General features: G+C 42.9%; 1 protein-coding gene across 1 annotated transcript; it reads left to right on the top strand.

The window, feature by feature from the left end:
- Positions 1–45: 45 nt before the first annotated feature.
- On the top strand, positions 46–13,287 carry FAM110C (family with sequence similarity 110, member C; the record flags this gene model as incomplete). Its single annotated transcript, XM_009873500.1, has 3 exons — positions 46–1,157; positions 9,402–9,521; positions 13,219–13,287. Coding segments are annotated over 3 exons (1,301 nt in total), but the record flags the coding sequence as incomplete, so codon positions are not given.
- Positions 13,288–13,535: the final 248 nt, after the last annotated feature.

Below are 13,535 nucleotides of genomic sequence, written 5' to 3'. Positions count from 1 at the left end.
CTTTTTCTTTCTTTTTCTTTTTTTTTTTTTTCCCTTCCCTCCCAGGACTGGAAGGAAGGAGCCGGGTCCCTGGCACTGCTATGCCAACCGAACTGTGCCGGGCCGTGGGAATGCACGCCATCCCCGACCTCCACTCGTCGCTCCCACTGCGACTCCTCAACAAGGGGCCCGAGTACCTCCGCAGGCAGATGGAGGCAGGCAGCCCCGGCAGGAAAAGGGACGTGGAGAGGCTGGCAGCCGATAAGGCCAAGTACGTGAAAAGCCAGAGGGTCATCAGCACCAAGCAGGAGCCTGTCATCCTGCTTAGCTCGGCCTCGGAGAGCAGCATCGAGACGTGTTCAGCGGAGAGCAAAAACACCAGCAGGGATTTTGGCCGAGGGAAGGGCGCGAAGCCCCTGGAGCTGGCTAAGGCGGTGTACTCCTGCCGGGACCCCTCGCAGCACGGCCCCCCCATAGCCAGGCGCGGCATCCCCAGGAGGCAGATGCGGCCGGATTCCCTGGTGATTTACCGCCAGAAATGTGACTTCGGGAGAGGTCAAAGCCAGGACAGCTCACGAGGGAGCTTGGTGAGGAGGATCTTCCAAGGATCCGTAAAGGAGAAGCAGTTGGCTTCCTCTGAGATGCCCAGAGTCATGGAGGACACTGCAAGCACTGAGAGCAAAGAGCCTCCCTTGGCGAAAGACGATAACCATGAGCCGAGCAAGCATGGAGGGGATCAAACCGTCGCGGTGAGCACTGAAGCCTCAGGGATATATACAAAAGAGCATGAGAGACCCTCAAAACTGAATATACCTCCTGAGGAGGTCAAGGAAGTGAAGAGGAGAGGTCTCCATCGCTCCCAGTCGGACATCAGCTCTCGCTACTCCAAGTCCTTCTCCGAGTTTGATACGTTTTTCAAGTACTGTGGCTTGGAGCAGGAGGTCATCGAGGATCTCGGGAGAGAGAACTTCTCTGTGGTGTCTGACAACGTCTCCTTCAAGATCCGCAGCATCAGCGTGGCCACGTCCGAGAGCGACTTCACGAGGCACAGCGGGGATGAGGGGCTGCTGGAGGATGAACTCACGGAGCAGGTGCCGAGCAGCACGTCTGTGATCGAGCGCAATGCTCGCATCATCAAATGGCTGTACACGTGTAAGAAAGCCAAGGAGGCTAACAAGGTGCTCCAGGAACTAGCATGATGGCTTCTTTCAGCCCGCGTTGCAGCCTAGTGAACTCAAGGTGTGTGCAAAGCCTCGCCCTGTCTATTTATATATTTCTCCTTCCTCTTTAGCGAGCAGTTGGCTTTTCTTAGTTTATCTTAGTCTTTTCATGAAGGGCTGAGGGAACATGTATTTTGTATTCTACATATTCCAGTGTGGCATTCTTGCAAAGCAGAAAATCCTGTTATTACCAAAATACCCCAAAATACAAACAAATAAATGCATGCAGATTGGACACCCCCCACCATGAAATTAAGGAGTCAATATCTATGAGGGTTGTCTGTCCTTTGTAGATTCCTGCTTTGTAAATAGCTTGCTTTCTCTATTTGCTGCTATATTAAATGCTCAGGGGGAAAAAAAATCCACCTTAGATAAGTATTAAACCCTTAATTACAGTTGCTTAGATAACAGACTGAACTGAAACTATTGCTAACTAGGAGTACACTGTATTTGTACTATACTGCTGCACTTTCCCCCTCCTTGCTGTCCCTCACTCTCTCTCTCTTCCCCCTTTTACACAGGCAGCACCAAGTATCAGGAGAGCAAAGTTAGCAACCTTATTTCCTACCAGCTTTCTGTTTGGGCCATAAAAGTTTGCTTCAGGTGTCTCACTAGCATTTCACAGGGTTTAAGTTTTCTGTCCTGTTTGAGTGCACTGGGTCTGGCTCCTCTGGAGCGGGTTTTGTCGTGTGGTTTGACACCAGTAGCTGGAAATCAGTTGTGCGGTTTGCGTTGGTTAGAGGGGTACCTCACTGTTTAGGCTAAAGGTAATTAATACAAATGTGTGGCGTCTAGGCTTGGAAATAATTACTGTACAGACAGAAGCAGGACAAATTTAGGTCTGGTAAAAGCCAATACCCTGGTTTTAATAAACGCAGTGTTTATTTTGCACCCAATGTCCTGAAAACTATACTCATGGAGCCTTTGATATTGATGATTGATTATCAAGGATTGGTTATCAATGAGGTAACAGTTTTTCCTCCTTCCAATTTATGAAGCCCTTTAGGGTAGGCACCGCAGCTTACAGTGTGGTAATTAAAAATTGCATGAATAGGTTTTGTTACGAAGGATTACATGTATCTTTTCTGACAGTTTGTAACTGATGCATGAGAAGAGCATCATTTAGTGTAGATACAGCTGTTGACAGAGCATGAGGGCCTTAACGTACGTGGAGATATGTGGCTTTTGAGACTTTTTCCTGCATGGATGTGGAGGCTGTCATTCCTGATTCCTTTAATCTACGTGATGCAAAAATCAATTTACTTACTCGAAAGCGGTTCTAATTATGTGGCACATGGATCACACTTAAAATTTGAATTTTTCTCAAAAGCCTATTTTGTTCCTGCAAGTTGAGGGAAGAGAAGAGGAGAGAGAGCCATTTTCACACAAACATTTCAGGCCCTTGTAGATAAGAATGGTTGTCAGGTATCCGGCTGACAACTTAAAGAAGTGTTGTTATGGGGCAGATTCTTTCCCAAATTGCCTTAGAGAGAAGAAAGCTCTCCTGAGCTAATCATTTCTCCTTGCTCATCCTTCTGTGATGAAAGGCCAGAGAAATACACAAAGCAAAATGATGCAGGTGGCGGTTTGTGAAGCGTATTGCAGCTGCTGTCCTTGCTAAACAGAAGATGGGAGGCAGATTTCACCTCAAGCAGGAGCCACATAGCAAAACCAACCACATTTTCCTGAAGGAAAGCAAAATAAAAGCCTGTTTGCTCCTGAATGCCCTTGCCAGGGGGTAGGGTCCAGGGCCAGAACCACAATGGGAGCCTGCCCAGGAGGGAGCAATTGGCCCTTTCCCCATCCATTTGCATGGTGCTAAGTGTGTCCAGGGCTGCAGCTGGTACAGGAGATGCTGGTGACCACCTCCGAGAACATACAGCCTGCAGAGGAGATGCTTCACCAGAGCAAAGGCAAGGGCAGGATGGCTCTTTTCCAGAGACTGAGCCAGTGTAACCTCTCATGGGCTTGGTCAATGGCTTTTTTTTTGCTTTTTTTTAAAGTCTAAGACAAAATGTCAGTTCAGAACGCATAGACTAACAGAGTGGTGAAAAGACCTCCGTGAAGTAAACAGCAAGTTTATTCAAATCTATAATCATTCTGTAATAATTTTAATGCCTAGAACAAGGGAGTGCTTTACACTGGCAGCGGTTCCCTGTGGCACCAAAATTTTTGGCAGCCTAGTAACACTAATCCAGAGGGCCCATATTGTAGACTTAATTTTAAACACACAGGGTCTGACTCTCAGCCGACAGACCTCTCAGCAGTAGGGCTGTGATTGCTTCCAGGGAAGTTTCTGAAAACTGGGAATGTACTTGCCGTTTAGACCACAGAAACAGCAAGGTCATAAAGGTCAGCTAAAAATACCTGTACACAGCACCCAGAATAAAGGATAAGAGTCATCAAATGCTAACTAAGTTAAATATTACATTTACTGGGCAGAATTTAAGCTGAGAGGTGTTAATCACCACGTGATTACAAAATTAATCCTGTACTTCTGATAAATTGTCTTTTCTTTCAGTCCTACACTTTCTCTGATGATGCAGCATCAAGTTAGATATCTTTGTGTTTTCACTGTATGCACATTATTTGGCTCTGTTTAGTTTGCTTACTGGTTATTAATGGGCAGTGGACTGCTGTGCTGCATGGGGGAGCAATGTGCTCTCTCCCTGGTGCTCCCAGGCACATCTTTGAAGTTTCCTTGTTTTACACAGAGGCTTGAATATTGTTGCACTTTTTTTGGAAAAAGAGGCAAGAGCCTGTTTTCTAAAATCCAGCATCCATTATATGTGTAACACCTGTCAAGAACTGCAGGGCTTTTATGGGCTGGTGATCATCCCATTCATATTTTATGTTCTCTATTTAATTTTTCATGAGCTCTCTGGGACCTGGTAGGGCATCATGTGAATAAAACAGCTATTTGAAGGATCAGGTTCCCTAACACATTTCATCAGAGTGATGATTGCAGAGTCCTGAGTGTGAGTTTTGAGCTTCAGAAAACTGAGGTCCTCAGCAAAATGGGCATTGCTGCTCCTCTGCCTGGATTCGCCTCTACAATTCAGCTCCTTGCTGTCAGTATTCCTTGACCCTATGAAGAGGGCTCACTCTACGTCCTTCTTTCTGTGTTGAATCACAATGATTCAGCCTTGAGTTTCAGCACTATTCTTAAGTGGATGTTCATTATTCAAGCGGAAATCTCCTGGGAGGGAATTTACTGTGTTGGCAATAGCCATAAGCAGCTGAATAAAAGTTTTAGAGTATCACCTTATGGTTGTCTGATGTAGGAAATAATAAATGACACTTTTTTCCCTCTTTTTTTCAGAATCCTTGACTTGGAAGTTGAATGAAACCAGACACAGGAAGAAGCTCTTCCCTCATCTGGCTCATGACTACTTTGTCAAAGTTTAGTATTTTGTTACTATCTCCTTCCCTCGCCCACATCCCCTGGCAGCCTCACTCTTGTCACAAACGCAGGGGTGCCCGAGACCATGATGACAAGCAGAGACTGTGAACTGTGCCCCAGCGAGGCAGCAGGAAACGAAAGCTCCTGGAAGAGCCAAGTGTGGCAGCAGCTGCCATCCTCAGTGATACTCAGCATCAGCTCAGCGCTCCAGGATGCCGTGCCAGGCTGGGACAGAAGGTCTGTGTTGTGCGCTCGTCCCTCCAGCAATGAATTTGTCAGTGGGGATGGGGGGAGAAAGCAGGAGCGAAGTGGCAATGACCTCTGGGTCAGGCATTTCCTTGCAGGCAGACAGGCTCCACCTGTGCGTTCAAAGGCTCTGTCTCACCAAGGCTGTTTGACCAAGGCTCATCCTGATATTGTTAGACATTATTTTCTTGGCTGAGGAGGACTAATTGTGGCAGCTTTATCTGGGATACTTGGCAAACAGATTGTGAGCTAAATACCTGCCCAGTCTCTCTTTTCCTGAGAGTATTCCAGCCAAACTGGAGTACCTTGTATCCATCTGGTTTGCTTTGTCACACAGCTTGCTCAGCCAGTGGGGTGGAATAGCCTTTAAAACCCCGTCCAAAATATTGTCAGGAGCATGGTTCCAAGAAATGGATAGTCAACAATGAGGGAGGTGTAATGTCTTGCACCAAAGCGTTTCTTTATGGGCATTGCAAACCATAAAAAAAATGCAAAGAAAAACCCCCACCCCACATTCAGAGCCAAAGCCAGTTCCCCTTTCGGTTACGCCAATGCCCATCTGTGACAGCTGCTCTGAGGTGTAAAAGTGACTTGATCTGAGTGTCCTTTAAAGGTTAGAAGGATGTGATGTCCTGGTGCCTGGCTTACGTGGCCACCAGACCAGCACATGAGGAGTCCAGAAATATCACCTTTCGTTCTCTGCATTCCTCCTGCCCACGCCACGGCATCTCCCTCCACTGCCTCTCCTCACCCAAAACAGTGGCTGGCGCAGCCGGGTGGACACCAAGCTCAAGTGAGCCCTTGAGCTGCGTTTCTCAAGTGTTTGCCGCTCTCAGTAAATACATCTGCAGGAACAGAGTGGGTGAGGGTGAGCGTCGAGGATTTATTAAACATTGGTGGTAGAAGAAACGGTTGATTCTTTTAACCTATGCCAATGTTGCACACTGGAAGAGTTGTCCTTGAAGCACTCCTCAAGCAGTTTAGTTGACATGAGTTAAATTCACAGCAAGGTCATCCCACCTGCATTTCCATGAGTTTTAAATGTGCTTGTCAATCCCTGGATGGTTAGTTCTTAATTACAGCAACCATTTGGGAATGCAGGGCATTTGTCTTCATTTTCTAGTGCTGTGTACCAAGGTCTACATGTCTGAAGTTGTCAAGATAGATAGATAACAATTCCAGATAAAATAATGGTTGAACCCGCTTTCCACTTGAGAGGAAACTAAATAGTCTGCACGAGTCAGCTGCTGCAGAGTTAGAGGGAAAGTACTATATGGGGATATTTTCATTAAATAAGGAAATTTCCGTGTGTATTCGTTTTATTATTGAAGAACGATTCTCCAAAAAGTCCAACCCAAGATACTGCTAGTGCAATAAGCACTTAAGGTGCAAGTTTATAAGGGATGCAGTCTATTAATCAGGAACATAATGTGATGTATCTGTTCTTTTCATGCTCACTTTGTAAGGCGCTATGCCATGTAAATATTTATGTGTATTTGTCAGAGCTAAGAACACGATTTTCTTTGAAAATATGGTGACTGCAGAGTGCAGGAAAAATCTTTTGCATTACAAGTCAGTGCCTTGCCACAGCAGAAGTGGATTACTCTGTTTTGTTTCCAAGGAAATTTTTGGTTTCATTTTCAAACTTCCGTTTGGTTTCGCTCTTTGAGTTGAGCAGCTTTCAAAAGTTAAGGTGAAAGGTGCGTTAGTTGTGAGTTTTCAATGTTTAACTTGCCTGAAAGTGCTGAACATCAGCCTTTCTCAAAATCAATGATGCTTTTGTGGCAGAGGTTAGTGAAATAAGAACCGGACCCCTTCTGAATATTACTTAATCCCCTTTTTTGTCTTTTTGAACAGTTCAGTGGGGTTGTAGTGATTCTCCACTGTGATATGTGGCAAAATTTCCCTGGGTCTGTTCAAATTCTTACAGGAACCCCAAGCCCTCCCAGGTATCACTTACTTTAGAGACAATATGGACCAATCTAAGATCTTTCCTTGGTGACTTAGGGATTCCCTTTATTTAGTAATACCTTCTGGGTAAACTAATAACTTACATTACTCAGTATGCCAGAACAACAGTAGATGACAACCCTTCCTTCTCCTTACAACATGGGAAGGGTTAATTCAGTGATATTTCCAAAGAGTGGAAACTCTCAGATTCATTCAGCTACTTTTCCTGTTACATCTAAAGGTTTTTCCTTCCTCCTGCTGCATCTTCCAGTCATGTCTCTCAAAATGAGAAAAACTGGCTAATATTATCCACGACCTATCTTTTTCCAAAAAAAAAAAATCACAAGATTATTTTTTTCTGCCATTTGATTGTAAAAGACATGCTTTGGGCGGGGTGGAATTTTTCAGGTCTGGTGATAAACTGTGGCAAAAGTGAGCCATTGCAGAATGAACAGAAGTCTTGGCAACGGATTTGGGTTTCCAGTCTTTTGGGAAACCTACAACTGAGGGCAGAGGCAAGTTGTAAATTGAATTATTTAGTTTGACTAGAACTATGTAAACTAAAACAGTCACATGGAGTGCCAGCGTGCAGAGCTAGCTGCTATTTACACATGAGCGTTTCCAGGTGCTCCAATGCTGTGACAAGGGGCAACGTCTGCAGCTGTAGTGCAACAAGCAAAAGGTACAAAGTCTGGGGTTTATGGCCTGGAAGCAAGCATTTGCAATAAAGGTATCAAACAGGGACTGTAATCTTTGCAATATATTGTAAATATTACTGTACAGAAATCTGTATGTAAGAAATACAGATTGTTCTATAATATGTATTTTACTTTTCTAAGGGATATAAGCCTCTGTGTTTAGTAAAATCAGCCAAACATGACATCGCTGGGGATTAAGCAGAAACTGTCTCCTGGGAGCAGAAGCCCTCTCATTGCCTCCTGGGAAATTTCTTACATCTGCTTTCGAATTCTCTGAATACTGGTCAGATCTGGTATGGGTGTTTCTAAGTTGCTGTGTTTATATTCCTGTGAAAGAACTTGTGCGCTATTGAATGCATACAAATAAAACTATCACTCTAAAAGTTACTATTTTTTTTGAAAAAGTATACTTTTGTTTTGTATCTTCATTAGGGGACTGTTATTTTAAAGCTAGATTCCCATTAGGGAATTAATTTATCTATGAGTGAGGCTGATATTAAGACTGTGAACATCTGAAAGCTCATTGCTTCTCTGGGCCATACCCAGACCCTGGCTGAGAACTTCAGCAGGGAATCTGCTAAGGAGATGGCACGATTACTGTTAGCTCTCGGTATCAGTAAATTTGACATAAATGAGGCTAGGGCTGTTCCACAGTATTCTAATTCTTTTTATTTACTTCCGAATAAGATAGACCATTTGTTTCTGAACGGTAGGGATTTTTTTCCAGACTTCAGTATTGCATTTGGGTTTAATCGCTGTCAAAAGCTACAGTGTGCTGCAGGCAATCATCACAGCCAGTGTCCCAAGCAGCAGGGAGTTTGAAGTTCTGCCTGGAAAAAACACTATCTCCAGAATCTTATAAACAAGCTGTTGCTTGACTGGATTCCATAGGAAGAGTTCAATATATGATGCTAATTCCCTGTGCATGTATTTTGTGAAGAAAGAAAAAGAAATAATGGTTGCATACAGAAAGCTTTTGCCAGAGACCGATGCACTCCACTTGCATATGTATTATTTTGGTATGGTCTAACCTGCTCCGACACAAGTGTTTCACCAGCCAGCATTTGAAAGCAACTGGAGATAGAGCTAACTGATGCTTGCTCTTCCTCAAAAACCCAAGAGCAGCTTTATCATCATTAACATGTAGCTTTGCCCACACAAGGCCTGGGTGACCTGTGCCGGAGCAAGATAAAAGCAAGTCTAGAAACGAGTTACAGTGTGTGCATCCCCCTTTCTATGGAAGTTAATCTCCCATAGTAAGTGTTGCAGCTAGTATTGCTGCCTTAGAGAGGAAGGAGCCATCATAGCCTGTGAACAACTCTGGGCTACAGCCCAGTTTAGCATCATTCTTAAGTCATTTTCCTCATACTGCCTTTGCCCCACATTTTATGAAGTCCAGTGGATTTCTTCCAGAAATAAGGATTTGCCAGCTCCTAGTCTTAGATCGTCTGGTGCAAGCAACCTCTTAAACCCCACAGCTTACTGATTCACTGCTTCTCGTTTGATTCATCTCTGGCTAGTCAGTAGGTGTTGGAAAGAAACTCCACAGAGACATATTAACCTGAAAAAGGCCTTTTCAGGTATTTTGTAGACATTGATACATTCTGAATGCAGAAGTGCAAAAGTACTTATTATCTCCAAGAGCTTTTGACAACAGTCTATCTCAACAGCAGACAAATAAGCAAATATAGGGTTTTGCTTTACGTTGCGAAGTCATGCCTCCAAATTTTGGGGAGGTTTAGTGATTGGATCATATTTATTCTGTGAGTCTGAAGGGGACTGTATCAATTCACTGAAGTAGAATGTTGCAGAGAGAGATGATAGATGCCCCATCTCTGGAAATAAAATAGGCTTAGAAAGGACTACTCAGCTCCTTTGTAGGCAATGATGTAACAGGCAGCTTAGTCCAGGGAGGTCTCCAAGACAAAAGGTGCTGAGAATTTTGAATGTTTACAACTTGCCAAGAAAACTGGTGATATACCAGAAAAACAAACAGCATCAGAGAAAAACAACCTCCAGATCAAAGTCAGTTACATATATCCATCTCCAGAAATAAGTCTAGCTCCTGAAAGAACACAAAATCTTGTAAAATCAGTTTGCATATTTGTAGGGTTACCCTGGCAATTAGTATGATTTAAAAGATCTAAGGGCTTTGATTGTTTAAGTTTGATAGTTTGCCTCAATAATCAAGAGCTCCACAGGAGCATCAATTCTATGTTCTTTTTTATAGGCTGTAGCAAGAACCAGAGGGTAGTAATCATCAACAGCTATCCACAAAAACCTGTGATTATTCATCAGGTGAGGAACAACATTAGACAATGCTGAACCAACTAGAGCTAAGATTTCGACTCGGGCACAAAGAGGCAGGCACAGCTGAGCACGCTAAGGGGAACACTGCTCTTACTCCTTCTGTCCACCCAATCTCTTCTTACATCACTGTTTTTCTCATCGGTGAGTAGGAAGTCTTAACCACTTCCATGATTATTCATCAGTTTGAATTGCTCATCTTGAGCTTCCCCGACAGTCACTTTCTGTGTTTACATTTCCAATGAACTCATTCATGTGCCAGTCATATTGCACAAGGCACTGTTCCATCTATCCTCATTCTCATACAGTTGTCTTTTCCAAATTATATTTCCAGTTAGATTTTACATCCTTCTGCTCAATCTTTATCTGTCCCTACCCCGAGAAAACTAAAAACTAAGCATGAAAACAGTCAAGAAATTAATGAGTTGCATAGTTAAGCAGAGGCTTACTAAGTTAAATAACAACTCTCCAGTCCTTTCTCTTCCTGCATAGCTTAACATATAATTTTCATTGTTTTCCTACCTGTTTGCAGGTCTTCCTTGGCTTGGTTTTAGGTCTTTTAGATGAGAAGTTTCTCAAAGCTGTGGTGTGACACTTTGTCTGCAAAGGGCTTTGAGCACAGCTACTGCAAAATCAAATCACAAATCTTTTCATGGTGAAGTGTGGTTTAAACCTTCTAGGAACTTCAGTACAGCCAAATGCAAAGAACATTGGGCCAGTGAAAGCACATTGAGCAAGCTTTACAGCAACAGGACTGAGAAAATAAATGCACTTGAAGCAGTCCTGTGTAGGACCCAGCATTGTGAGGTATCTATTGAATTTGTTGGAAAGATACACCTCATCCCTCATTTCTTGAGGACCACCCCTCATTCAACATTTATTTTCTGTAGTAAAATAAATTTAAGGAGCAGTTTATCATGCAAAAAAAGTCAACCAACATCAAACAGTGATGTAGTGTGTTGTGCTCATCTGCAAACATAAGCTGAAGTGACTGTCCAGGTTTTAAAACCTCCCCCAGATCTGCCTCCATCTGCTATGGCAGCAACAACAATAGGTCTCTGTTCTTTCTCACTGATGTAGAAAAGGATTCAATTCCTTGATGTCAACTATTACAAAAAGCTTGAAAATTGTGTAATTTCTGAGAACAGGCCTTTAATTTAACCTCCCAAATCAGACTAATGGTCAGCAGGCTCCAAATTTCTTGCATTTTCAGCTATTTAGATCATGTACGGTTACTCTCCTACAGTTGTTGGAAGAAAGACCATCCCATTCCTCCAGAGCATGAAATGTTCATAGAACCATAGAATCATAGAATACAATGTCGGAAGGGACCTCAGGTATCATCTGGCCCAACCTTTCTTGGCAAAAGCGTGGTCTAGACAAGATGGCCCAGCACCCTGTCCAGCTCAATCTTAAAAGTGTCCAAGGTTGAGGAAGCTACCACTTCCCTGGGGAGATTATTCCAATGGCTGATGGCTCTCACTGTGAAAAATGTTCCTGTTGTGTCCAATCAGAATGTCCCCAGGAGTAACCTGTACTCATTACCCCTCATATTTTCATGTGAGTCCTTGAAAAAAGGAGTCTCCTTCTTCTTTGTAGACACCCTTTAAATACTGAAATATGGTGACAGACCACCTTATATAACTCTAGAACTACTTTGGAAACAAAGTGATGGGATGGTGAGAGGACTTCTTCTCTGCCTGCTGATACAAAGTCTCATCATGCACTATCCAACAAGATGATTTTCTTCCATGGCCACTTTGTCTAAAATTTCCATTTATAGCTACACAGGCCTGATCTCAAACTAACACATAAATTCTCCTGATGTTCAAATATTTACAAAATAAATCTGTTTGATTTTTATTGTTAGCATCTTGTCTCACCTGAGGACAGAGGCCAGAATTAGCAACAGTCTTCATACATAAAACATTTGTACAAATGCTGCAGTACCTAAAAATCTGATTCTGCTGATTAATCCAGAGTACATAAAATACTCTGGCTGATATCTTATGGAAAAATTAATATGGTGCAATAAAATATTGCATCCTGCAAAATTCAAATAAATAAAAGAAAGAATCTAAGGGAATGTTTAATTCCCAAAGTTGCATAATTTCATGTATTTTCTGTCTTTGGTAATCTGCATGACATGTAAATCCCACAATCTGAATACTTACCCATAGATTCAAATAAAACAAACATGAGGAAGAGTTTCCAAAGTTATTGGCCCACTTTCTTCAGAGTATCCTAAGAAATGCATTTACAGCATATCTAATGATTTAGCAGAGCTGGCAAGATCTGAAGAGATTGCAGTAATTTGCAAAAGGGATGGTTCCTCACAGAATAAAACTCAGATTATGTCTGCAGTTGGGAGGCAAAGGACACTGTGTTGCTTTAATTACAAGTATTGATTTAAATCTATTTATATTACTTTAATTCTAAAATAAAATTGATTGAAAAGCATTGCAAACCTCTGTGTGCACAACTGTGCTTCAGCAATACTCTCTGTTTTGTTCAAGTCAACTTGACAGAGGTTTCAGCTGAACAGAAAGACAACTGAGAAGATCTGAAACTGGGAAACTTTCATTGAGCTGTGATACAGCCATGGAATGAGATCCAGCTGTCAAGTCCAGTGGCCTGCAGTTGAGCTAGTTACCATCTGGCAGCTGCAGATCCACCCTCGGAAGTGTGCCAAAGTGCAAAATAAAATATCCTGGCCACCTCCAGTCTTGCTTTAGTGATTAGGCGCTTCCCTGGGCATCTTCTCAGATACTGCCCATGGGGCAGGAGGTGATGAAGAAGTGGGGATTGCTGTCAGAGGCCTGCAGGCAAGAGGGGGTGGTTGACATGGACTCTAAAACTGCTTCCTGGAGCTCATCCCCTCAACAGTAGCTGTATCTGCTACAATAGCTCTATCAGCTACCATGACTACTGCACAAGTAAAATACTTACCAGTAAGTTAGAGGACAGGGTGTTCGGGTTTTTTTTATCTAAATGAATGCTCTGCCATTTCAAACAAACCTGTATTTGTCCTTCTAAATAGATATTTCCCTTTTGAGTCAATCTTAAAATGATTTAGTTCATTCTTAAATTAAACCAAACTCTGACCAGAGGTTCCTGTACTTGTTCTCTGTTGATTTTACTCAACATCCTTCCACAAATATATCTTTTCAAGGGGTATCTAGGTATATTTCTTTTCAAAGAAACTCTTTCTATGGTTCCGTAAACGAAGTTATGGTCCAGGCCATACTGAATCTGGACAAAAAAAACCAGAAGGACACCAGTTTTGCACTTCACATTTTACTTCAAGCCTGGTCTTCATCCAAGTTCATGGTTCAGTGGAGGAGGCATGAATGCCCGAAGGAACTGTTGGTATGTGCTATGTCTGGCCATGGGTAAGTGCTGTGTTTTGTTGCAGGTGTACAGCATGCAGCATGAAAAGGTCCTGGACGTGACTGCAAACTTAAACATTGCCCAGGACAAATAGTCCCATTATTAAGAACCCTGTGATGTCCTTTTTCTGCAGCCTTCCCAGCCTTCCCTAGCACTTCTGTTTGTTGTGACTAACCTCAGAGACATAGCTGGAGACAAACTGATGGTGTCTGCATAGTCAGGATTACACCTTTGCCACTATGTCCAAGGATGAAACCTAAAGCAAAGAAAACAAATTCCATCAAAGCAGGAAGTAACCACGGGTGGTTCTGAGTGAAATCAGATGGGATCATATAATGGAAA

Source organism: Apaloderma vittatum, unplaced genomic scaffold (genome assembly GCF_000703405.1).
Source record: "Apaloderma vittatum isolate BGI_N311 unplaced genomic scaffold, ASM70340v1 scaffold21067, whole genome shotgun sequence".
Taxonomy (NCBI): Eukaryota; Metazoa; Chordata; class Aves; order Trogoniformes; family Trogonidae; genus Apaloderma; species Apaloderma vittatum.
Note: the sequence above shows the minus strand (reverse complement) of the source record. Positions and strands in the feature narration are given on the sequence as shown.